The sequence below is a fragment of the Ahaetulla prasina genome, chromosome 1, assembly GCF_028640845.1.
Source record: "Ahaetulla prasina isolate Xishuangbanna chromosome 1, ASM2864084v1, whole genome shotgun sequence".
Taxonomy (NCBI): Eukaryota; Metazoa; Chordata; class Lepidosauria; order Squamata; family Colubridae; genus Ahaetulla; species Ahaetulla prasina.
This window is the reverse complement of record NC_080539.1, coordinates 376669332-376695890: the sequence shown is the minus strand read 5'-3', so window position 1 is coordinate 376695890 and position 26559 is coordinate 376669332. Positions and strand designations below refer to the sequence as shown.

Sequence of the window (26559 nt, the reverse complement as noted above, 5' to 3'; positions counted from 1 at the left end):
ATTTTCCTTTTATCGATAAGGATCGATCCATCCATAAAGCAATAGGATAAAAAGTTTTCCCACTTTCCAGTCTGTAAATGGTTTTGATAAACCCTTATCACCATTTGGAGAGAGAGAAAAATAGGTAAGTCAAACTGAAATACAGAAAATAACTATGTGAGTGAGAAACAACGCAGGTAGCCCTCGACGTACGACCACAACGGAGCGCAAAATTTCTGTTGCTAAGTGAGCCATTTGTTAAAATGACTTTTGTCCCATTTTTACGACCTTTCTCGACACCGTTGTTAAGCGAATCTGGCTTCCCCCGTGGGGGTAGTTTGTCAGAAGGTCGCAGAAGGGGATCACATGACCCCCGAGACACTGCCACCGTCATAAGTCTGAGTCCGAAGCATCTGAATTCGGATCAGGGGACCCTGGGGACGCTGAAATGGTTGCACGTGCGAAAAGCGGTCATCAGTCGCTTCTTTTTTCAGTGCCCTTGTAACTTTGAACGGTCACTAAATGAACTGTTGTAAGTTGGGGATTACCTGTATTACAAAATCCACATGATGTGACTCTGGGTGTTTACCTTGCAATTCGGTCGGGTGGGAAGGTGGGTTTGTCTACACGGCGGCAGAAAGCAGAAAAAGATGGGGAGGGGTGGGTTTGTCCTTCTGCCACTGACCACCCACTGACCACTGACCACCCACCCAATGCCAGCCTCCCTTCCCCTTGGGGGGATCCACCCAAAAGCTGCTACAACCAAAGGTGGGTTTCAGCAGGTTCTGGCCAGTTCTGGAGAACCGGTAGTAAAAGTTCTGACTGGCCTCAAAGCTGGCTGAGGGACTCTGGGAGTTGAAGTCCACAAGTCTTCAAGGGACCAAGGTTAGAGGAAGAGGAGGAGGGGAAAAAGAGTAAAAGGAGGAGGAGGGGAGGAAGAGTAGAAAGAGGAAGAGGAGGAGGTGGAAGGATAGAGGAAGACGAGGAGGAGGGGGAGGAGGAAGAGTAGAAGAGAAAAAGGAGGAGGAGGAAGAGAAAGAGGAGAAAGGAGGAGGAGGGGAGGAAGAAGAGTAGAAAGAGGAGGAAGGGTAGAAAAGAAAGAGGAGAGGAAGAAGAGGAGGAGGAACGGCGGAAGAGGAGAAGAGTAGAAAGAGGAGGAGGGGAGGAAGAGGAGTGGAAAGAGGAAATGACTCCTTCCTGCTTTTAAAGGGAATCAGGAACTACTTCCATTGGGAAATCCCGATTTCAAAGCACGAGATAAAAACACCAGCGATACTGTATTAGAGGCGGGGCAGTTTTGGGCCAAATGGACAGGTGATCCTTAGAGATGCAATTCTTTTCCGAAAGACGATTGATGGCTAATTTCCTCTAGCACTGATCGTGTTACCTAGTTGGGTCGTGAAAGGCAGGCAAGCTTAGAAACATCAAGAACTCAAAGCAAAGAACAGATAAGCAGGGATTAACACCAGACAAAGGGACAAGCAACACCCTAACCAAGGAACTGGCCAAAGGAAAACACTTTCTCACGAACACGGAGAGGGTAACCCGCTAGTTAGGATATCAACAGAGAGCCAACCCTTCCTTCCTTCCAGCACTGATGATGTTACCTAGTTGGTTAATGGCTGAGGGACTCTGGGAGTTGAAGTCCACAAGTCTTCAAGGGACCAAGGTTGGAGACCCCTGCTTTTGAGGATGGTAAAAGGAGGACCCAGATTGTTGGGGGGGGGGCGGGCAAGAGGCTGACTCTGTAAACTGCTTAGAGGGGGTTGGAAAGCACTAGGAAGCGGTGTATAAGTGCTAAGTGGGAACGAAGGAAGGAAGGAAGGACGGACAGCGGAATAACTGAGTCGGAAGGGACCTTGGAGGTCTTCTAGTCCAACCCCCTGCTCAAGCAGGGAACCCTATAGCATTTCAGACAAATGGCTGTCCAGTCTTTTGGGAAGGAAAGGAAGGAAGGAAGGAGAAAGGAAAGGAAGGGAGGAGAGGAGGGAGAGAGGGAAGGAAAGGAAGGAGAAAGGGAAGGAAGGGAAGGAAGGAGAAAGGGAAGGAAGAAAGGAGGGGGAGGGAAGGAAGGAAGGAGGGAGGGAAGGAAAGGAAGGAAGGACGGAGATAGGAAAGGAAGGGAGGAGAGGAGAGGGAGAGAGGGAAGGAAAGAAGGAGAAAGGGAAGGAAGGAAGGAGAAGAGAAAGGGAGGGAGGAGAGGAGGGAGAAAGGGAAGGAAGGAAAGGAAGGAGAAAGGAAAGGAAGGGAGGAGAGGGAGGGAGGGAAGGAAGGAAGGAGGGAGGGAAGGAAAGGAAGGAAGGAAGGAGAAAAGAAAGGGAGGAGAGAAGAGGGAGGAAAAGAAGGAAAGAAGGAGAAAGGAAGGAAGGAAGGAAAGAAAGGAAGGAGAAAGGGAGGAGGAGAGGAGGGAGAGGAAGGAAGGAAGGAAGAAGGAAGGAAGAAAGGAGAGGAGGAAGGAAGGAAGGAAGGAGAAAGGAAAGGAAGGAGGAGGAGGGAGAGGAAGGAAGGAAGGAGAAAGGGAAGGAAGGAAGGAAGGAGAAAGGAAAGGAAGGGAGGAGAGGAGGAGGAAGGAAGGAAGGAGAAAGGAAAGGAAGGGAGGAGAGGGAGGGAGGGAAGGAAGGAAGGAGGGAGGGAAGGAAAGGAAGGAAGGAGAAAAGAAAGGGAGGAGAGGAGAGGGAGGAAAAGAAGGAAAGAAGGAGAAAGGGAAGGAAGGAAGGAAAGAAAGGAAGGAGAAGAGAAAGGGAGGGAGGAGAGGAGGGAGAGAGGGAAGGAAGGAAGGAAGAAGAAAGGAAAGGAAGAAAGGAGAGGAGGAAGGAAGGAAGGAAGGAGAAAGGAAAGGAAGGGAGGAGGGAGAGGGAAGGAAGGAAGGAGAAAGGGAAGGAAGGAAGGAGAAAGGAAAGGAAGGGAGGAGGGAGGAGGGAAGGAAGGAGGGAGGAAGGAAGGAAGGAAGGAAGGAGAAAGAAAGGGAGGAGAGAAGAGGAGGAAAGAAGGAAAGAAGGAGAAAGGGAAGGAAGGAAGGAAAGAAAGGAAGGAGGAAGGAGGGAGGAGAGGAGAGGAGGAGAGGAAGGAAGAAAGGAGAGGGAGGGAAGGAAAGGAAGGAAGGAAGGAGAAAAGAAAGGAAGGGAGGAGAGGAGAGGGAGGGAAAGAAGGAAAGAAGGAGAAAGGGAAGGAAGGAAGGAAAGAAAGGAAGGAGAAGAGAAAGGGAGGGAGGAGAGGAGGGAGAGAGGGAAGGAAGGAGAAAGGGAAGGAAGGGAGGAGAGGGAGGGAAGGAAAGCAGGAGAAGGGGAAGGAAAGGAGGGAAGGGAAGGAAAGGAAGGAAGGAGAAAAGAAAGGAAGGGAGGAGAGGGAGGGAAGGAAGGAAAGAAGGAGAAAGGGAAGGAAAAGAAAGAAGGAAGCGGGGGGGGGGGCAAGAGGCTGACTCTGCCAACCGCTTAGAGAGGAAAGCTGGAAAGCTCCGGAAGGAAGCGGCATATAAATCTAAGCGCTCTTGCTATTCATTGAATAGTACCTTGATGAACGTATCTTTTCTTTTATGTACACTGAGAGCTTATGGACCAAAGACAAATTCCTTGTGTGTCCAATCACACTTGGCCAATAAAAATTCTATTCTATTCTATTCATTCATTCATTCATTCAGCCAGCCAGCCGTTCATTCAGGTTTTCGGGCGGGAGGTCAACGACCGCGAGTTACTCGGCGCCTGCGCTCTACTGCCCCCCTCCTCCATCCCCCAGCCCCCCCGCCGTCTCGCGCAGGCCCCGCCCCCCCCCCCCCCCCGCCCCCCCCCGCCCTTACAAAAGCCGCCGGCTTCGGGGCAGCGGCGCTTTACTCGAGACGCGGGAGGCGGAGGGTGAGTCGAGCGAGGCTGCCGGCTGCGGGACGGGACGGGACGGGGGGTTTGGCGGGGGCTGCCTGCCGGGGCGTCCCGGGCTTTGAGAGAGAGAGGCTGGACGGGGCTCCCCTCGGTGCCTCCTCCCCAGCCCGGCTCTCGGGGGCAGAAGCGGCCGCTGCGGCTCCCACGCGCGACCCGCCGGACTTCGCCAGCCGGGCGCCCGCCAGCTGCTTGCCGAGCCCAGCTGCCCGAGGTGGGGTCCGGCGGAGGCTTTGCTGGCTTGCGGGACTGGCGAGGAGCCTCTGCCCGGCCGTGGAGGCGCGGAGGAGCGGCGGGGGGGAGAAAAATCCCCTTCCTTACCGCCAGCCAACTCCTCGTGGTTTACGCGCCGTTCCGTTTACGCCTTTATTATGTCCGGCATGTAACGGGGAAGGGAGCTCCCGCACGCCTCCCTCCTCCTCCTCCTCCTCCTTTTCCCTCCAGCAACAACAACCCCGCGAGGTGGGATGGGGGCTGCGAGGGAGGGAGGGACGGGTCCAAAGTCGGCCGGCTTGCGTGTCAGGACTAGAACTCCCGGTCTCCTGGTGATTGGCCCAAACTCACCTAGCCATCTTTCGTGGCTAAGGAGGGACTAGAACTCACTGCCTCCTGATGACTGGCCTAAAGTCACTCAGCCCTCTTGAGTAACAGAGTAACAGTCCAAAGGGACCTCGGAGGTCTTCTAGTCCAACCCCAAGCTTAGGCAGGAAACCCTATACCCTTTCAGACAAAACGGTTTTCCAGTCTCTTCTTCAAATCCTCCGCGGCTAAGCCAGAACTAGAACTCTCCATCTCCTGCTCTCTAGCCAGGTGCTTTAACCACTAGGCCAGATAATGTCAGCTATGCAACTCTTCCTGATGGGTGGGTGGGTGTGGAAGCAGAATATTCTCCCCGGTGCACGGAGGGGCACACGGCCCTTTGCACCCCAAAGCTGCTGCCCTCTGGCTCAATGGAAGGAGGGGACCCCTTGGCTAGACCCCTTGCCTGGTCAAAACCCCTCGCCCCTCTTCCCCATCTCTTTCTTCCTTTGTTCATTGGGGGAGGGGGGCTCTCCTTTGCATTTCATCATTCCAGCCGCTCCTTCAAACAACCCTCCCCGAAGGGCCTGTGGGCTGGGGATGATGGGAGGTGGCGACCTTCCCAGCTGGAGAACTTGGGAGGCGGACTGGAGAGAACTCAACTGTCGCCTTATTGCCAGGGGCTGCAGAAGCGAACCTTGCCTGGCTGGTTGGGCCACTCCTACCCTCCCTTCTCATGCCCGGCAAATGGGGAGACCCCTTCTTCCCACCCCCCTACTGCCGCCCCGCCAGCCTCTCCCGATCCCCATCTCCCTTCCCAGACCTCCAGGAAAGCTTCCTTCTCCTCTTCTCCTTATTTTTCTAGATATTCTCACTCAACCCCCAGTGTGCAGAGGGGGTTGTCACCAAAGGAGAAAACGAGGGGACCCCAAAATCGGGAGGGATCTGGGGGGGGGGGCTTTCCCTACTCTCAGATTTTATTCAGAAGCCTTAGGGGAAGCAGGGCAAGAATTAAAACTCAGCTGGGAAGAGAAATCTTTTCTTAGGAATAATTCCCAGCCATTGAAAATTGAAGAAAAAAAAAAACGAGCCCGGGTCACAAAATCCCTGGCTGTTTGTTTACATGGTTTTCTCGCTGTGGGTCCTTCGACACAACACGGCTCAGCGAGTGTGCAAAGCCAGGCGTGACTTAAGCGTATCGTTCTTTTGCCCAAAACATTTCCTTCTTTCGAACAATGCTCTGATTGATTAGCGGCAACGGCTAGTTATACAACCGGGGCGCACGTGGGGAGGTTGTCGAGCTGCGGCGAACAACCGGGAAGAAGTTCTTCTTCTCCCAACATTTAAAGAAGGGGGCGGGCCCTGGAGGGCCGTGGCCCATGGGGGATGATGTCCCAGTCGATACGGAAGGGGGAATTCACAAGGGGAAGAGAAACTGGGCGCGCCTGGATCGAACCACAACACACAAACTCGACTCACAACCGCAAGGGAGCCCCAAAGTTTGGTTGCTGAGCGAGACGACGTTGGTTTGGTGAATTTTGCTCCGTTTTACAAAACTTTTTCTTGCCGTTGTTGTTCAGCGGACCGCGGCAGTTGTTCAGTCGTTTTTTCTGGTGCCGTCATAACTTCAAACAGTCGCTAAATGGGCTGTTGTAAGTTGAGGAGTGCCTGTCTTCTGTGGCCATTAATGGGGTTCCTGCTTGTTGTGTCTTGACTCAACTGAGCAGCTAGGAAGAACAAATAGGGACACACACGTGTGCAACCTCTTGCTCCCGGGAATGAAGATGCGCGAGGCTAGGTGTGCCAGAACTCTTGTGGGGAGGGAGGGGGCGTTAGTTCTACAAAGACCCCTTAAAAAGCCCCCCTCCTGGTGGGTCTGCCCCTTCTGGAGCTCCTTCTCTGCTTGCCCGTAAGCCCCCCACTCTGTACGAACTCTGGAACGAAGAGGGACGAGAACCGGCTGTGCACACTCTCCAAATAGAGACCCCTGCCCCAAATCCTGCAACCCCTCACTGTGGGCACTTTTGCTTTGCCCCTATCCTGATCTCAGGTCTTCAGGATGCCTCTAGGTAGCAATCTGTGGGGGTCCTGGGTGCTCTCTGGTGGTTTGTTTGCAGACGTTTCGTGACCCAACTAGGTAACGTCATCTGTGCTAGAAGGGAAGAGGGGTTGGCGGAGAGGAGGAGGACTATGGGGGGGCCTTAGTGCTCTCTGAACTAGGGTGGTTTTTTCCCCCGACGTTTCGTGACCCAACTAGATAACATCATCAATGCTAGAAAGGAGGAGGAGGAGGAGGGCTGGTGCTCTCTGAACTGGGTTGTTTTCTTGCAGGCGTTTCATTAACCAACTAGGTAACATCATCAGTGCTGGAAGGAAGGAAGGGTTGGCTCTCTGTTGATATCCTAACTAGCGGGTTACCCTCTCCGTGTTCGTGAGAAAGTGTTTTCCTTTGGCCAGTTCCTTGGTTAGGGTGTTGCTTGTCCCTTTGTCTGGTGTTAATCCCTGCTTATCTGTTCTTTGCTTTGAGTTCTTGATGTTTCTAAGCTTGCCTGCCTTTCACGACCCAACTAGGTAACACGATCAGTGCTAGAGGAAATTAGCCATCAATCGTCTTTCGGAAAAGAATTGCATCTCTAAGGATCACCTGTCCATTTGGCCCAAAACTGCCCCGCCTCTAATACAATATCGCTGGTGTTTTTATCTTGTGCTTTGAAATCGGGATTTCCCAATGAAAGTAGTTCCTGATTCCCTTTAAAAGCAGGAAGGAGTCTTCCTCTTTCCACTCCTCTTCCTCCCCTCCTCCTCTTTCTACTCTTTCTCTTCCTCCTCCTTTTTCTCTTCTCCTCTTCCTCCTCCTCCCCTCCTCCTCTTTCTACTCTTCTCCTCTTCCTCCGTTCCTCCTCCTCTTCTTCCTCTTTCTTTTCTATCCTTCCTCCTCTTTCTACTCTTCTTCCTCCTCCTCCTCCTTTCTCCTCTTCTCTTCCTCCTCCTCCTCTTCTTTCTATCCTTCCTCCTCCCCTCCTCCTCGTCTTCCTCTATCCTTTCACCTCCTCCTCCTCTTTCTACTCTTCCTCCCCTCCTCCTCCTCCTTTTACTCTTCTTCCTCTTTCCCCTCCTCCTCTTCCTCTATCCTTCCACCTCCTCCTCTTCTTCTTTCTACTCTTCTTCCTCCACTCTTCCTCCTTTCTCCTCTTTCTCTTCCTCCTCTTCCTTTTTCTCTTCTACTCTTCCTCCTCCCCCTCCTCCTCGTCTTCCTCCCCTCTTCCTCTTTCTACTCTTCCTCCCCTCCTCCTCCTTTTACTCTTCTTCCTCTTTCCCCTCCTCTTCTTCCTCTGTCCCTCCACCTCCTCCTCTTCCTCCTTCTACTCTTCTTCCTCTTTCCCCTCCACCTCCTCTCCTCTTTGGTAACACACGCACACACACAGCCCTCCGGGGACGGTCTGCCCCGTGACGGGGCTTGGATGTTGTCGCTCGGCCCTCCCATTGGTGGAGGAAAGTTGGATGATTCAACAGCAGGTGTAGCCGAGGAGGCTGCTGCGGCAAGCAACAGGCGGATCTAATTAGAGGGTGGGGGGGAGAGACAGTCAGTCCAAATCTTTCATGGGAAACCCAGGGCCCTGCCTGCCTGCCAGGAAGCTACAGCTGTTCTCTGCAGGGCCAGCTGAGGGGGGGGGGCATTGGCCAGGTGCCCGGGGGGGGGGCACCTCGGCTTCGCATTAAAATTGATGTTAAATTAATCCCAGAAAGAGTGCAGAGAAGAGCAAAGATGATGGTGATGATTAAGGGGATGGAGGCTAAAACATACGATGAACGGTTGCAGGAAGTGGGCACGGCTAGTCTAGTGAAGAGAAGAGAAGGATTATGGGGGACAATATTTGAGGGGCTGCCCCAAAGAAGACCGGGGGGGGGTGTTTCAACTTATTCTCCAAAGCACCAGAAGGCAGGACAAGAAGCAACGGGTGGAAACTCATCAAGGAGAGAAGCAACCTAGAATTAAAGAGAAATTTCCTGGCAGGGAGAACAATTAACCAACGGAACGGCTTGCCACCAGAAATTGTGAATGCTCCCAACACTGGAAGTTTTTAAGGAGAGACCGGACAGCCATTTGTCTGGAATGGTCTAGAGCTTCCTGCTTGAGCAGGGGGTTGGACTAGAAGACCTCTCAGGTCCCTTCTTCCAACTCTGTTATTCTATTAAAATGGGAAAGAAGGGGAGCCCTGCTCCAGCATTAAGCCAGCTGCTGGTGCTTCTGGCTTTTCCTTTTGCAGGAAGCATCTGTTCAGCTGGCTTCTCCCATTCCTTGAGTAGAGGTTGCCCCCACATGGAGTATGTTCCTCTCTGTGTGTGGGTGCGCGTTTCAGTGACTTTGGGCAGCTTGCAAAAATAAAAAATATACAAGCAATAAAAAAAATGACACCACCACCGCAAACAATCAAATGAACCATTTGATATTCTCCATGCCACTCGGGGGGGATGGGGGGGCTGGTCCTTTGGCAGAAGCAGGTTTTCACGGCCTTGCGAAAGAGTGTCGAAGCAGCGGCCAGTCTTATCTCCGCAGGGATGATGTTCCACAACAAGGAGGGAGTCACCACAGAGAAGGCCCTGCTTCTTGGTCCCGCTTAGGAGGGGGGTGGGACCTATTACATCCCCTGCCTCCCTGCGCTGGTAGGTCAGGTGGATGTAACTGGGGAAAGATGGTCCTTCAAATCACACGGCGGGAGCCACCACAGAGAAGCCCTGCTTCTTGGTCCCTATGTATGTATGTATGTATGTATATATATATAGGTCTTTGGTTGTTTGGGTTTTCTCCCGTGTAAAATTGGAAGTGTCTTGGTGACGTTTCGACGAAGTCTCATTCGTCATCTTCAGGCTTCAGCTTCGTGCTTCTGGGAGCAATGTGTGATCGCAGCTGTTTCTTCCTCTTCCTATATATATATATATATATATATATATATATATATATATATATATATATTTAATTTCTATACCGCCCTTCTCCCAAAGGACTCAGGGCGGTTTACAGCCATAATAAAAATCAACAACAATATACACATAAAACCATAATTTAAAAACTTATTATACAAATGGCCGAATTAAAACATTTAGAATAAAACCCCAAATTTTAAAATGTTAAAACATTAAAACTAATTAAAATCCTATTAAAATCCTACGCCAGTCCTGCGCGAACAAACAAATAGGTCTTCAGCTCTCGGCGGAAAGTCCAAAGATCCGGCAGTTGCCGAAGTCCAGGGGGAAGTTCGTTCCAAAGGGTGGGAGCCCTCACAGAGAAGGCCCTCCCCCTGGGGGCCGCCAGCCGACATTGCTTGGCGGACGGCACCCTAAGGAGTCCCTCTCTGTGCGAGCGTACAGGTCGATGGGAGGCATTCGGTAACAGCAGGCGGTCCCGTAAAACACAATTATACACATAGCACAAAAATTAAAAACCTTTTAAAAATCTGATTCAAATTAGGCCGAAATAAAAACTTTAAATCAATAATAAAGCTATAATAAACCCCTGTTAAAATTACTATTACTTTAAGCCAGCCCTGCGCGGTAAAACAAAAAAGTCTTCAACTCGTGGCGGAAGGTCCGGAGGTCAGGGAGTTGTCGTATCCCTGGAGGCAGCTCATTCCAGAGGGCAGGTGCCCCCACAGAGTATAGATATCCTTGAGAGGGGACCCACAACGTTCCCTGCCTCCCCGCTCTGGTGGGTCGGGTGGATGTAACTGAGAAGAGAGAGTCCTTCAGATAACCTGGTCCCAGTGGTGGGTTGCTACTGGTTCACACCGGTTCGGGTGAACCTGTAACGGTGGTGGTGGGAGGCTCCGCCCATCCGCCCGGACGTCATCAAAACCGCTCTGCGCATGTGCAGAAGCTTCTGCGCATGTGCAGAAGCCCCGTGCACTCGCGCTCCCTATAGCGAACCAGTAGCGAAGAAAATTGAAAGCCACTACTGCCTGGTCCCAAGCCATGTAGGGTTTTAAAGGTGACCAACAGCACTTTGAATTGGACCTGGAAGCAAACTGGCTGCCAGTGCAGTTCCTGCGGGATAGGCGACACCTGTGCACATCTGGGTCTGCCCAGAACCATGAGGGCTGCTGCATGTTGCCAAGTTTAGGGTGTTTAGTGTTTTTGCAGGACCCCCTTCCCTCCCTCCCTCCCTCGCTGTCTGTGTGCAGTAGAGAGCCTATGTTATGCATAAGGGGGGAGTAAAATAGAGGCAGCCACCTCCTTGTTCCCAGGAAGATGGGGTGAGGGGCTTTGAGCCCCACTTGCAGTAAGAGGTGACCAGGGGGGCTGGGGAGGTGGTCTAAACTCTGCCTCTTTGGTATTCCAGCTTTAAAAGAGTGTGTTTAAAACCGTTGCAAATTGGGGCTGTGCCCGATAAGCAGCTATCATTTGCATGATGTGCAACTAAGAAGCAGTCAGACTTTTTAACCTTTTCTCTCCTAGCTAAGAGTTTTGCAAGAGGAAAGGGTGCTCCTGCCCATGGCAAAAGTCCCTGAAAGGCTTCCGGGTGGCGGGGGGGTGGAGGTGGGAAATAGCTTGTGTCTCAAGTTTTTGGAGGCCCAGTTGAAAACTTTTCTTCAGATCCTGGCTGGTTCGCTGTACTTAGCTTCATTTTGCTTCTTTGAACCGAGATTTTGTCGAATTAGCTGCAGTTCGCTTACATAACATGCTAAGCTGTAAATCATGGCTTGTAAGGCACGTGGCCAGGTTGCCGTTATACATGGTACACTATGTTCTAGGCAGAATGTGTGACAGGCCAGGTGCTGCCTCTTCGATTAGTTTAAGTAAGAGAATTGCTGGGATAGGAATTGCCGTGAAATTTGGCTGGAAGGTGGATTATAAGAGTAGAATCCCGGGGCAAGAAGGAACCTCAGAGGTCTTCTAGTCCAGGGGTCTCCAACCTTTGGTCCCTTTAAGACTTGTGGACTTCAATTCCCAGAGTCCCGCAGGAGTTGAAGTCCATAAGTCTTAAAGGGACCAAAGGTTGGAGACCCCTGTTCTATTCCAACCCCTTGCCCCCAAGGCAGGCGTCCACAAGCGGAATAGAATGAGATATGCCTGAAACTGACAATTCTGAATTGTCTGAAACGGTAGAGGGTTTCCTGCTTGAGCAGGGGGTTGGACTAGAAGACCTCCAAGGTCCCTTTCCAACTCTGTTATTCTGCGGTCTGCCTTCTTTCTCTCCTGGGCTAAAATCTCGGGACAGGTTTCTCTCTGCTGGCACTAACTCACGTTTGCCGAAAGTCTGGCTTGTTGTTTTTTTTCTTCCCCCTGGCGAGTGTGCAATTCAAACATTTGATTCAAAGATAAGCTGGAGGGTTGCTAAAAATACCGGACTCTTGCACTTTGGCCCAGACGGGAGTCCTTCTTTCTCAAGCCCTTCTGTGAAAACAGACCTTTTGACCTGTTATGGGTGTCTTTCTGGAAGAAGGCCGCTGCTGACCTTGAGTGCCAGTCGTGCAATGTGGGCCACACTCCGGGATAGCCAAACAACGGTCCTTACGGTTTCGCCTTCTGGACAGGGCAGGGTTGCCCCGTAAGGCAGTCTTCCCTCAACCTTGGGGGCTTTTGGACTTCAACTCCCAGAATTCCCCAGGGTGCCAGGTTTACCTTCTCCAGCTTAGCAGCTCTTAAGATGGGTGGGCTTCAAGCCCCAGAATCCCCCCAGCCAGCCCAGGGGCTAAGGACTGATAATGGATGGGTGAAAACAGGGAGGTTGGTGCCTTGGGTGGCTCTGTGCTTTATCCTTGAGAAAGAAATCTTAGTTCACTTCATACCTGGGCAGGCCTTTTTCCTGGCAGAAGGTGGACTCCAGGGGCCACTTAGTTGGTTCTCTCACTCTTCTTCTCTTGGGAATTTTTTTTTAAAATTTGCATTTATATCCCGCCCTTCTCCGAAGACTCAGGGCGGCTTACACTATGTCAAGCAATAGTCTTCATCCATTTGTATATTATATACAAAGTCAACTTTTATTGCCCCCAACAATCTGGGTCCTCATTTTACCTACCTTATAAAGGATGGAAGGCTGAGTCAACCTTGGGCCTGGTGGGGCTTGAACCTGCAGTAATTGCAAGCAGCTGCTGTTAAGACTGCATTAGTCTGTTGAGCCACCAGAGGCCCTGAATTGGGGAGCAGAGGTAATTCTGCAGGGGCACCTTAGCGGCTTTCCTTCCGGTTCTTGGTGTTTGCCAAGTTTACACCCGTCTCTCTCTCTCTCTCTCTCCCCCCGCGCCCCCCCGTTTTGTTTCAAGGCATGTTCACATTGGCGTTTTCGATAGCTGAGATAACCGCCGGGTCCCCTTGGCACTTGACACTTGTTGGTGAACTGAAAGGAAACGGGCTCGGGTTCAAATTTTAAGGGGGAAGAAGGCAGGGGGGAATTTCGATCTGGGGCAAAATCCCCAGGGGTGGTGGTGGTGGGGTTCTGTGAGTCCCTATTGAGGACAGAATACTTTCACCCGGTCAAAATAGAATTTGGAACAGGAGAGGGTCTTTGCTGGCTGAGGTATTCTGGGAGTTGAAGTCCACAAGTCTTAAAGTTGCCAAGGTTGGAGACCCCTGGCTTAAAATGTCTGTCTCAGGAACACAGGGTGAGATAGTTTTAAAGAGTGAACCTCCCTGTCCAAGAGTAGTCTATCAATGAACAACCAGGAACAGGGGTCTCCAACCTTGGTCCCTTTAAGACTTGTGGACTTCAACTCCCAAAGCAAAGCTGGCTGAGGGACTCTGGGAGTTGAAGTCCACAAGTCTTAAAAGGGACCAAGGTTGGAGACCCCTGACCAGGAATATGTGGCTGCCTTCCTCATGAGAAGCATCTTCCTCTCCAGGAGATCTGGGAAGAAGGAAGATGCCAGACCAGGTTTGGCTTTAACTGATCCAGCTTTGGGGAAGGGAAAAAAAAAACAGATTTAGCTCTGACTTTGGGGTCCTGAAACGTTAGTGGAACTTCCACGATCCAAGGCAGTCTAGCTGAAAATTGTAGTTGTTTGGCTCCAAGGACCCAAGGAACGTGTTTGTTCTTTTTTAATTAGTTAGACATGAAATGACTTCCTTCCTAGTGAGCAAGTTACAAACTGGCGATGCAACTGGTATAGGGTTTCCTGCCTGGCCAGGGGGTTGGACTAGAAGACCTCCAAGGTCCCTTCCAACTCTGTTATTATGTTAACTCCTTGCAACAGACTGCTCAAAAGTCTCTTCCGTGGAGCAAAACGGTCTGTGGTCCAAACAGGCTGGAAATTTCCCCCTCCCGCCCCTTTTGGTCTCCAAACAAAAACCCGAAGTTTGCCAATTCGCTCGTCTGCCGGCCTCGATCACTTGTCTTAGCACACAAATGGAAGTTATTTTTGATCAAACCAGCGGAAATCCTGTGCGTGGTTTGCCTTGCCGGAAGCCGATTGAAATATGTTGTTGGGGGGGGTGGAGGAGAGGGAGAGAGGCACGGGTCCATTCAAGGTTGAGGGCCGATGGGCTGATGATGTGACACGTCACCCATGGCCTGGCATGACCCTCAACTGGCTTCGGAGAAAAAAGCGGGGGGGAGCATGGATCTGAGCACATTTCCTGTTTCCAAAGAGGAAATAAATGCGCCGTCCCTTTTTCTGTGCTTCCCCCTCCCCAGTTGCAACAGGGGAGAAATCCAGATGTTAGTAACTCTAGTGAGGAAAAACAAAAATTGTGTTTAGGTTAGAGAATTAGATCTCTGCGGAGATTCTCGGCCATCCAAGTCAGGGTTGTCTATTTTTTCCAAGAGACAACTGGACTTTTTGGTTTTTCTTTGAAGACTTTTCGCTTCTCCTCCAAGAAGCTGCTGCTGTTTTCTTCCTTTCTCCCAGGAGACAAGTGGGTTGGTTTTGAATATTGCAATTTCTGGAGCTCTTCAAAACTGTTTGTCTAGATCAGGGGTCTCCAACCACAGTAACTTTAAGGTTTGTGGACTTCAACTCCCAGCAAAGAATGGCTGAGAAACTCTGGGAGTTGAAGTCCAGAAGCCTTAAAGTTACCGTGGTTGGAGACCCCTGCCACCTGGAAGGAGGGGGGGCGGGCGGTCATCAAGTTCTCTTCTGCTGACCACCTGGGTGGGTTGTCTCTAGTAGGAGGCTCCAATCCCAAACCTTCAGGTCTCCCAACCCTGTGAGGGAGTCCATCCTCTCATTCCCCACTCTCCCCTGCTCCTCCTCCTCCTCCTTTCCATCTTTCCCAGCATTATGGGTTTCTCAAAGAACTCGGGTTTTGGCATTGAGTGACAATGTGCCATCAAGTCACATAAGCTCAAGAATCCAGGTGGAATTTATTTTATTTTATTTTATTTATTTATTTTTCAAATTTTTAATACCGCCCTTCTCCAAGGACTCAGGGCGGTGTACAGCATAAATGAAATACAAATACCCAAAAGATTTTAAAAATGCAATATCCAGTTAAAAATCTAATTCAATAGCTGTATATTTAAAATTGCTAAGTAAAAAATTACAAAATAAATTAAAATCCCTTAAAAACCCACTAAAAACCCTCAGTATTAAAAATTGGTCAATTTAAGCCAGCCCCGCTTGGTGGAAAAAGAAAGCTTCTTTCGGATAGACTTGAACCCTGGGCCCTATCCAACAAGTGGTGGTTGAGAAAAGCAAGGTTTATACTTCGGCACGAAGAACCAAACGCACAGGTACAGGTTAGGTTGAAACCTGGCTCAGAAAAAAAAAACCAGTAACTGCGAGAGGGATCTTGAAGTCCTCGTAGGCAGTGACTTAAATATCAGCCAGCAGCCAAAACAGCCAATAAATTCCTAAATTGCATTAACAGAGGGATACAATCAAGATCAAGGGAGGTACTAAGACCACTCTAGAAAGCTCTAGTAAGACCACACCTGGAATCCTGCATCCAGTTTTGGTCTCCACGCTATAAAAAAGAGGTTGAGACTCTAGAAAAAGTGCAGACCAAGATGAGGAGGGGACTGGAAGCTAAAATTATATGACGAACAGTTGCAGGAACTGGGCCTGGCTAGTCTAGGGAAGAGAAGGACCAGGGGAGACAGGAGAGCATCTTCCAATATCTTGTCTGAAATGATGTAGGGTTTCCTGCCTGGGCAGGGGGTTGGACTAGAAGATCTCCAACTCTGTTGTTATGTTCTGTTATGTTAATATCTGAGGGGCTGCCCCAAAGAGGACCGGGGTTCAAGCTATTTTCCAAAGCACCAGAAGGCGGGACAAGAAGCAATGGATGGAAACTCATTTAGGAGTGAAGCAGCCTTAGAAATAAGGAGAAACTTCCTGACAGTGAGAACTATTAACCAGTGGAACGCCTTGCCACCAGAAGTTGTGAATGCTCCAACACTGGAGGTTATTAAGAAGAGATTGGAGAACCATTGGTCTGGAATGGTATAGGGTCTCCTCCTTGTGCAGGGGGTTGGAGTAGAAGACCTCTAAGGCCCCTTCCAATTCTGGTATTCTGACGGTAGACAAAGGTCTCTGCAGGATGGCAAAAATCATGAACAGATTTTGCATTCAGAGGCTTGGGGATGGAAAGAAAAAGGGGTCAACTTTTGATTTATTTCAAGGACAGTGTTGGGGGAAGGGTCATCTATGTAATATATAATAACAGAGTTGGAAGGGACCTTGGAGGTCTTCTAGTCCAACCCCCTGCCCAGGCAGGAAACCCTACACCATCTCAGACAGATGGTTATCCAACATTTTCTTAAAAATTTCCAGTGTTGGAGCATTCACAACTTCTGCAGGCAAGTCGTTCCTCTTATTAACTGTTCTGTCAGGAAATTTCTCCTTAGTTCTAGGCTGCTTCTCTCCTTGATTAGTTTCCACCCATTGCTTCTTGTTCTACCCTCAGGTGCTTTGGAGAACAGCCCGACTCCCTCTTCTTTGTGGCAACCCCTGAGATATTGGAAGACTGCTATCATCTCTCCCCTAGTCCTTCTTTTTTATTAAACTAGACATACCCGGTTCCTGCAACCGTTCTTCATATGTTTTAGCCTCCAGTCCCCTAATCATCTTTGTTGCTCTTCTCTGCACTCTTTCTAGAGTCTCAGCATCTTTTTTACATCGTGGCGACCAAAACTGAATGCAATATTCCAAGTGTGGCCTTACCGAGGCCTTATAAAGTGGTATTAACACTTCACGTGATCTTGATATGCAGCCCAGAACTGTGTTGGCTTTTTTGGCAGCTGCTGCACACGGATGGCTCATCTCTAAATGGTTATCCACTAGGACTCCAAGATCCCTCTCACAGGTACTACTGAGAGGGATCTAGTCCAGCCTTGGCCAACGATCCACGATTGCACACCTGGAGGACTATGGGATTAAAAGCCAGTCCCAAAGGTGACCATTTGCAAAAACAACAGCCCCCCTCCCCCACATCTCTTCCATCTCCAAAGGGTTAATATTTTTAACTTATTTTTCTTTTCCTGTTCCTTCTCTGCATGTGGCTTCCCACACACGCCCGGAAGTGAGAAGGTGATACTAAGAGGCGCTGTTTGATTTCTCAATTCAGGTTAAACCTTCCGTGCTTTCAAACGCTTAGAGACGGTGTAAGGGATCTGTTTTCCGGCCACCCGAGGCTCGGTCAAGATGGCAGCGGCAGCTGTGGTGAACGGATCCGTCCCTGCGGGACCAGCGACACCTCCGTTCTCTGAACCGACGGACGTCTCCCTGAACGACATTGAGATGACCACCTCTTCACCCAGGTGGGTGTCTCCCCACCCCCATCCGACGGGGACCCTCATTTTTACTATGGGGTGGTTTGGGCCATTGAGTGAGTAGAAAATCCAGTGGAGATTTGGTAAAACAAGGTGGAACTTGTTTGGAACTGGCCATCCTGGTTTGTAGTTTAGTGGTCTGTATCAGGGGTCTCCAACCTTGGTGACTTTTAAGACTTGTGGACTTCAACTCCCAGAATTCCTCAGCCAGCTTTGCTGGCTGAGGTATTCTGGGAGTTGAAGTCCACAAGTCTTAAAGTCGCCAAGGTTGGAGACCGCTGGTCTGTATATAAACCAAACATTCAGCCGCGAACAGCCGAACCCACCCGTGTAGAGCTCAAAACTTACAACCGTTCATTTAGTGACCAAAGTTACAGCAGCACTGAGGGCAGAAAAGGGACTTGTGACTGTTTTTCCACACTTGCGACCGTCGCAGCATCCCCCACAGTCAAGGGGATTCAACAGAAGTTGATCAAACTTCAAACGCTGGGCAACCGACTCCTAGTTACGATGGTCGCAGCGATCCTGGGGTGACATGATCCCCTTTGGCAAAGCCAGCAGGGAAGCCTGAACAGCCGTGTGACGAATTTAAGAACTGCGGTGAATTCACTAAACAACTGTGGGAAGGACGTTTGTAAAATGGGGCAAAACTCGCTTAACCGCCCTGAGTCCTTCAGGAGATAGGGCGGTATATAAATATAAATCAAATATACATTTGATTAAATAAATAAATAAAATAAATAAACAGCTGCCTGGCTTAGCCACAGAAATTTTGGGCTCGGTTTTGGTCGTAAATCGAGGACGGTAGTCATCAGTGCTGGAAGGCAGTAGCGGTTGGCTCTCGGTTGATATGCTAATGGGTTACCCTGTCTGTGTTGGTGAGAAAGTGTTGTTGTTGTTTTCCTTCCTTTTTGGCACTTCCTTGGCTACAGTGTTGCTTGTCTGTTTGTCTGGTGTTAATCCCTGCTTATCTGAGTTGTTTTTTTTCCTTTGAGTCCTTGGTGTTCTCTAACATTGGCTCTTGGCTTGCCTGCCTTTCGTGACCCAACTAGGTAACACGATCAGTGCTAGAGGGAATTAGCCATCCATCATCTTTCGGAAAAGAATTGCATCTCTAAGGATCACCTGTCCGTTTGGCCCAAAACTGCCCCGCCTTTAATACAATATCTCTGGTGTTTTTTCCTCGTGCTTCGAAATCGGAATTTCTCAATGGAAGTAGTTCCTGATTCCCTTTAAAAGCAGGAAGGAGTCATTTCCTTAACATTGTAGAATTCTAGAGCCGGGAGGGCCCTTGAGGCCATCCAATCCATCCACCCCCACCCCGCTTGCTCAAGGCAGGGATCCTTCCCCGTTCTTCATTTCAAAGGATCATGAAGTGGGACAAAATTCACTTCTTAACTGTCTCATGTAGCAACAGAAATTTTTAGGCCCAATTGTCCTCGGAGGAGGACCGTTACCTGTCGTGAGAATCCTTAGTAGGGTTGGGTTGGGGTCTCCCGCAGTTCAAGTGTGGCCTTTGGGAACTGAGTGGGGGTGGGGGGTGGCCTTTGCAGCTCATGGTGGGGGAAGCGACGAGGGTCCTGGTGTAATCTTGGAAAGGCAAATGCTGATACCAGCTGAAGAATATCCAACGGCTATTACTTGGTGCCTCCCTGGGCAGCACCTCAAGGGACGCTGGGTGGAGGGCAGGAAAACCCCAGATTCACTCTCTTTTTTCCCAGCAAGCAAACCGGGGGGGGCGAGGGGGGCAGGGGGGCAGTTACCAGGCTTGGCAATTTCATGCACCCCCATGCCAGCTGCCCCTTTCTTCCCCCATAGCTTCCTTTCTCCGTTGCAGAAATCCTGCTCATCGGAGGAACAAGATTCCAGCATCAGAGACATTCATTCACTCCCTCCCTCCCTCCCTCCCTCCCTCCCTCTCTCTCTCTCTCTCTGTCTGTGTGTGTGTGTGTGTGTGTGTGTGATTTTCTGCTCAAAAACAAGGGGTCTCACCAACGCAGACGCTGGCGTTGCGGGTGTCCCTTACAAGAGAGAGGTTCAGTGCCCGCTGTTCGCCTTCCATCCTTCCCTCCCTCCCTGTTACAATCCAGGGAAGGGTGCTTTGCCGAGGATGTGGGCCCCAGTGGTGGGAAAGCAGAAGCAGGATCCGGGCACGGCTGCCCCACAGCTTCGCCAGTTCCAGCAGGCTCAGGAAAGGGCCTCCATTCTGTGGTTTGCGGCTTCTCGGAAGTAAACTGTGATGCTTTTGGAGTGAAAGCTGGGGTGTGGCAACTGAGGAGGCCAGCCCTGTAATTTGGGGTACAGCCTCTAGTGAAAGTCCTGTGCCCCCCCCCCTCCTCCCCACAGCGTTGGCGGCTTGTGAATGACAGACTGCGACTCAGAGGGGAGGAGATGGACGGAGGAGATGGATGGGCAGAATTATCCACGGGAGCCCGTTAGTCTCCAAGGTTTAGGTGGGGAAAGGGTCGTATAGGAACAATCCCTTGCACATTTCAACAATCGCAGTGTCGCATTATTCTGTTATCAGTTCACAAGTACAAAAAATAATAACAGCATTCAGCGATACAGCTGCAATCCCAAAACCAACACAATCTGTAGAGTGCGAAGCTGCACAGGTCTGCTTTTAGGATCTTCAGATGGCATAAAAGAGGCCACCAATCAGATCAGAAAGGCAAAAATTGTTTCTCCTGCAAGGAGAAAAATCCCAAACAAAACTCATGCATATCATCATGGTCACATTTTTGAAAGCGTTCATTCTCAGTTGGTCTTCAGGAATCACTTGGCACTTATTAAGTTCTTTCATGGGGCAAGTTTCTCTCCCACCTGACAGAAATCTAAGATGTTCAGGACTTGCTGTGACAGTCACTCTCAAATACAGTCCTTACATGAATACATGGATTTTTTTTTTTATTGGCCAAGTGTGATTGGACACACAAGGAATTTGTCTTGGTGCAGATGCTCTCAGTGTACATAAAAGAAAAGAAATCCTTCATCAAGGTACAACACTTACAACACAATTGATGGTCAATATATCAATATAAATCATAAGGATTGCCAGCAACAAAGTTACAGTCATACAGTCATAAGTGGAAAGAGATTGGTGATGGGAATTATGAGAAGATTAATAGTAGTGCAGATTTATTGAATAGTTTGACAGTGTTGAGGGAATTATTTGTTTAGCAGAGTGATGGCCTTCAGGGAAAAACTCAACTTGTGTCTAGTTGTTCTGGTGTGCAGTGCTCATATAAATGAGACAAGAAAGAAAACCCTACACAATGAATTTCCACCCTTCCCCTGGAGACCATCTTCCTTCCTGGAGACCATCTGACCCAGTTGTGTCTCATTTCACAAAACTCCTGCTTCAAGCCAGGGTTGAGACAATTTTCAAAGCCGGCCCTGGTGCTTTGCTAGAGAAGACCCAAACGTCCTTTCAGTCAGGGTGGGTAGGTGGGAGTGGTGAGCCTTCCTCCCCGCCTCGGTTTCCCTTTTGGTGTCCCAGACAGAACACTTGGAGAAGTGTCCCCTTTAAGCCATTTTTGGTCATGGGGAAAGACGGTCCAGAAATCTCTCTCCTACGGCTTCTCTTGGGAAACCGGCTTCTCTTGGGAAACAGGCCAGGCGAGTAGCAAAAGGCAAAGCCATTGGCTCACCTTTCTTTTAAGATCCATGCGGAACCATTGAGCAAATAAAGCTCGGGATTACACCGAGTTTGGGACGGAAAGAGGGAGAAGTTAACCCTCTGGACCAGAAGTTGCCCAGATAAAGGCCTGTGGAACTCCGGGAATCCGGCATCCAGTTTGGTCCCCACATTACAAAAAAAACAAGAGCCTTTGGAAAAAGTGCAGAGAAGAGCAACTAAGATGATTAAAGGCCTGGAGACTAAAACGTATGAAAAATAAGTAGGAACTGGGTATGGCCAGCCTAGAGAAAAGAAGAACTAGGGGTGGACTTGAGAGCACTCTTCCAGTATTTGAGGGGCTGCCCCAAAGAAGAAGGGGGACAAATTATTCTCCAAAGCACCAGAAGGCAGGAGAAGCAGCAATGGATGGAAACTAATTGAGGAGAGAAGCAACTTGGAGTTAAGGAGAAACTTCCTAATGGTGAGGACAATTCACCAGTGGAACTGCTTGCCACCAGAAGTTGTGGGTGCTCCAACATTGGAGGTTTTTTAATAGGAGATTGGACGGCGACTTGTCTGAAATGGCAGAGGCCCTCTGTGGGCACACACGCCATCGCCAGCTGCTCTTCCATGTTCCATCACACACACACACCTGTCAGCTGCTCTCTGCTGGGTTGTGGTGCTCTGGCGTGCATGCGCTCCAGTTTCAGCACTCGGTGCTGAAAAGATTAACCATCGCTGGCATAGGGTCTCCTGCATGAGCAGGGGGTTGGACTAGAAGACCTCCAAGGTCCCTTCCTGCTCTATTCTGAGTTGAATTTTCCTAATTGTCGCGTGAAATCGGCTGCCTCAAAATGTGTATTTTTAGGGAATGCCTCCTGGAAAGAGGAGGAGCGATGCCCCTATCCTGGGAAGCAGGTCCTACCTACTTAGTGCTTCTACTCAGAAAGCCTCTTTCTTCCAGCTACTATTATGGATTCCACTTTTGGTCCTCCTTCCTCCGAGCCCCTTCCTGCTTGGCTTCCTGTGTTTGCCGGAGTTTCTCTTAATCCTCAGCTCAGTGGAAGCTGCCTCCTCTTTGAACTGAAAAAAAGCACAGGCTATTTTTTTATTTTTGAGAACTTTCCAGCCTGTCTTTTCTTCTTCTTTTCTGCCCAAGAAGATCCTTGCAAGAGTTTCTATATGAAATGAACCCTTCCCACATCTAGTGGGCGTATGTCCTCCTCTTCTCCCTTTCCATGCAACGGGGGAATCCCAAAATGATGTAATGGACCGCGTGCAGAACGCCCCAACTTTGGCTAACCAGGTTTGAGATGCGAGTGAGGATCCCAGTGAAAAAGAACAGATGTCAGGGTTCCAAGTAATACTCTCATGATAAATAGGACAGGCAGATTCCTCAGAGAACGGATTTATTGGAAATATCATATTGGCACAGGCTGGTGAAAAACCGACTCTGAATATTCCCGCGGTTTTCACCGAGTTAAAAGTAAAAGTTTTTCCCTTTCCCCGAACAGTTATGGTCCAATCATCCTGTTGTCTGGTTGCCTGGTAACATCACTCCGCCTCTTTCCGACCACCTGTGGGAATGTCCTTGGTTCCCAAGAGAAAGGGTTTTGTTTTGGCTACAAACTCCCTCCCTAACCCTCAGCTCCAGTGTGGCAACGCTGAAGCTAGAAAATGGCCTGGCTCGGCTCAACTTCAGAGTTGACAACAGAACCGAAAGATGGTCTGTAAAGCAGGGCTCTCCAACCGTGGCAACTTTAGGACTTGTGGACTTCAACTCCCAGAATTCCTCAGCCAGCTTGGAGAGCCCTGGCGTAAAGCAACTTCAGCATGAATTGGGCCTGTCTTTGCAATTTGATTTTAATAAGAGGAAGGAAGGAAGGAAGGAAGGAAGGAAGGAAGGAAGGAAGGAAGGAAGGAAGGAAGGAAGGAAGGAAGGAAGGAAAAAAGAAAAGGAAGGAAAGGAGAAAGAAGGAAAGTTGGAAAGAAAGATGAAGAAAGAATAAAAAGAAGGAAGGAAAGATGAAAGAAGGAAAGAGAAAGGAAGGGAAGGGAAGGAAGAAAAAAGGAAAGAAAAAGGAAGGAAAGAAAAAAGAGAGAGAAAAAGAAAGAAGATCCTGAATGGCATAATGTCAGAGGGACATAAAATTCTTGGCAGCCACAGGGCCTGGCAAATTCTGGGAGAAACCTCTGCCCAGGAGCCTGGCAGCATTGAGGGCACGGGGGCTGCCGAAGAAGCTGGCTTGGCATGGGGGTCCATTGCCTAAGTAGAGCCTGCTGTTCCCCGCCTGGAGCAGCAGCGTGAAGTTTGCCCCCCCGTTGCCCAGGGTAGCTCCAACCAGCCCTTTTGCCAGCAAGGGCAGAACCCCGGAGGGCTGGCGCTGCGGGTGAGGTCACAACCAGCCCTTCTGGAACTCTGGGGCTGGCAGAAAGCAGCTGTCCATCGCTGCGGAGGGCACCCTCCTGCCCGGGGGCAGGGAGAGGGTGCCCTTTTGGGGCACCGCGGGGCTCTCCGGAAGACCAGTTGTCACAGCCCATCAAGTCCCAACACTAAAAGATGCCAAATAAGAAACAGCCGACCGCTGTGCCACCTGCTACAGGAGAGGAACAACAGGACAGGGCCCAGGTGTGTCTCGGTGGGATTGTGTTTGCACGGCGGATGTGGAAGCCAGGCTGCCACTGCTAATCCCAACAAGGACAGAAACTGGACCATGGGGAAGTGGAGGGGGTCATTCCTCCCCCCCCCGAGACGGGGGGCAGGGGGACAGTCATTTTCCATAGAGGCAGAATTCTTTCCCGGTAACTGGGTGAAAGACCCCCCCAGACCCTGAGGTATCACTTTTATTTATTTTATTTATTTATTTTTCGCATTTTTATACCGCCCTATCTCCCTAGGGACTCACAGCCAGATAAAACATACATATAAATACAAAATAAAACATCAATTAAAAAACTTATTAAATAAGGCCGAATATTTAAAAATAGCAATACAAATAATAAAACCCCATTAAAACCAAATTCAAAATTTAAAATTCTAGTCCAGTCCTGCGCAGATAAATAGATGTGTCTTAAGCTCGCGGCGAAAGGTTCGAAGGTCAGGAAGTTGGCGGAGTCCTGGGGGAAGTTCGTTCACTTCAGGGTCTCCATTCTGAGTCAGAAGATTGACAGACAGTCCCAACGGAGTAACCCACGTTCGAAGGTGACCTTGGAGATCATCTAGTCCAACCCCTCCTGCTCAAGCAGGAGACCCGGCACCATTCCAAACAAGTGGCTGTCCGGTCTCTTCTTGAGAACTTCCAGTGATGGAGCACCCACAACTTCTGGTGGCAAGCCGTTCCGCTGATTAATTACAGTATTGGAAGGGACCTCGGAGTATGACAGTATTGGAAGGGACCTCGGAGGTCTTCTAGTCCAACCCCCTGCTCTGGCAGGAAACCCTATCCCATTCCAGACAAGTGACTGTCCAATCTCTTCTTAAGAACCTCCAGTGACGAAGCACCTACAACTTCTAGTGGCAAGCTGTTCCACTAGTTAAATTGTCCTCACTTTCAGGGACTTTCTCCTTAGTTCCAGGTTGCTTCCGTCCTTCATGAGTTTCCATCAAGGAGACAACCAACTAAGGAGAAATCCTTTTCTTTGGGGGCAAAATCCTTCTGGATATGTGGGTGAGGATCCCTGACCCAGGGGCATTGCTGCAGGGCCTCCGTTCCGATTCGGAAGGTCAAGAGACGGTCCTAGAGTGGAACTGTCTCAAATTTATGACCAGTCGCAGAGTCCTGCAATCCTATGATGGAGATTGGTTCTCCTTTTTTATTTTGCTGATTTTTGGCCACAAAAAAAAAAAAAAGGCCATTGGGGAAACCGGATTTGTTTAACTTAATGGTTCCGTGAGCAACCATTGTAAAAAAAGAAAAAGTGGTAAAATTTTCCACCCGTCTGGCCAAGGGCAGAGGTGAAAGGGCGGCTCTCCCTGGAGGGATCCATGCTGCAGATCTCTAGAAACCGTGGCTTGGTTGCAGCTCCCTGGAGGTTGCAGAAACCCCGCTCCCTATTTTGTGGTGGGCTTCATTCCCCCCCACGCCCCCCCCCGGCACAGGCAGCAATGCTGGCATTGACCCTGGGGTGCCTGCCTCCCTGCTTCGAGAGCCCCATCTCTCCTCTCCCCTCTTAGGGAAATCAAGGGCTTGAGTCCCATGACTGGGATGACTGGTGGCACTTAGGGGGAGCTCTCTGCATCCCCCTCCCCAAAAGAGCCTGCTCAAAATTGCCCTGCCCTGGCTGTGGTATTGAATTAGCAGCTGGTGCTTTGCCCATGGACTGAATGAGGGTACAACCTGTCCCCCTTCCCCCCCCCCCGCTTCCCGGGTCAATCACAAGGTATTGTTATACATAAACCAAACATAGTGTAAAATTTTCCCTTCTAATCCAATTAACCTCATCCAAATCTTTTCATTTCCCAACCCCCCCCATTATATAAAATAATACTTCCTAATTATTCAAAGGCAATCTGATATTTCTTAATCTGATATCTGTTTTGTAAATAATCAATCCATTTTTTTCATTCAATTAAATATCTTTCCTGCGTATTGTCTTTCAAAAAAGCTGAGATTTTTGCCAACTCAGCCAAGTTAGTAACTTTCAATATCCATTCTTCTATTGTATGTAACTCTTTTTTCTTCCAATATTGTCCGATCAGCAGCCTTGCTGCTGTTATTAAGTTCAGAATCAATTTAGTCTCAATCCCTGTACAATCCGTTATAATTCCCAAAAGGAAAAATTGCGGCAGGAACTTTATCTTCTTCTTCAGGACATTTTGAATAATCCACCAAATTCTTATCCAAAAGGCCTTAATTTTCTTGCAAGTCCACCAAATATGAAAATATGTGGCGTCATCACAGTCACACCTCCAACATTTCGTTTGGATATCAGGATACATACATGATAATTTTTTGGGATCTAAGTGCCATCTATAAAACATCTTATAAAAGTTTTCCCTTAAATTCTGTGCTTGTGTAAACTTAACATTTCTAACCCAGATTTTCTCCCATGTTGCCAACATTATTGGTTCCTGAATATTCTGTGCCCATTTTCCAGCCCTCCTCCCTCGATTGGGGACAGGATCCTGAGGAGTGGGGGACGGGTGGGGGGAGAGTTTCCTCACGGGGGGGGGGCAGGGGGATGAAGCTGGGAAAGTGACACAGTGGCTCAGGGACGCAGGGAAAAATGTGAAGTTTCTTTTGCTCCTGGGGGACAAATAATTTGGCTCAGTGGTCCCAAAACTTTGCGGCGGGCCGGGGTGAGGGGAAGAGAGGGGAACCACACAAGCAATGGGCTTGGCCCTGACACACATGTGCGTGCAGAGTTCGCTTGCAAGTGGAGCTGTATGCGCTTCTGTGCCAGCCTGCCACTTAACGTGGCCCACTTGTGAATAGGTCACAGCCCGGTAGTAGGGGACGGAGTGGGGGGGGGGAAACCGGGGACCCCTGGTCTAACTTTTTCTTTTGGTTTTCCTGCAGAGCTAAGCCCCAGCCCCAGCAGTCCGCGGAGGAGCCGGAAGCTGAGATGTCGAAAGGTAGGAAAACGGTGGAAAGGACACCACCAGGAGACCCGAGAGCTAGCTGGCAGCTGCGGTTTAGCGCGGTGTTTCTCAAGCACGGCCACTTTTAGTCGGAGTAAGAAACTTTTTACGAGGCCGTCGTAATGTTAGCCGTCATTAAAACGGACAGTCGTAAGTCTAGGACTGCCGATACATGTGAGTCCTCGACTTGCGTCCAACGGTTCGAAGTAACGACGGCCTCGGAAAAAGTGACTTACGACCTGTATTCACACTGACCACGGTGCCCCTGTCACAGTCAAGTGATTGC

General features: G+C 49.7%; 1 protein-coding gene across 1 annotated transcript in view; it reads left to right on the top strand.

Moving 5' to 3' along the window:
* The first annotated feature begins 3777 nt into the window (after positions 1 to 3777).
* Positions 3778 to 26559, top strand: part of ACSBG2 (acyl-CoA synthetase bubblegum family member 2) — a 44187-nt gene continuing 21405 nt past the window's right edge. The window contains exons 1-3 of the mRNA XM_058163724.1: positions 3778 to 3827; positions 16869 to 17061; positions 26212 to 26267. Coding sequence (XP_058019707.1) covers positions 16946 to 17061; positions 26212 to 26267 — 172 coding nt within the window. The 5' untranslated portion in view covers positions 3778 to 3827; positions 16869 to 16945. The remainder of the gene's footprint in view (positions 3828 to 16868; positions 17062 to 26211; positions 26268 to 26559) is intronic.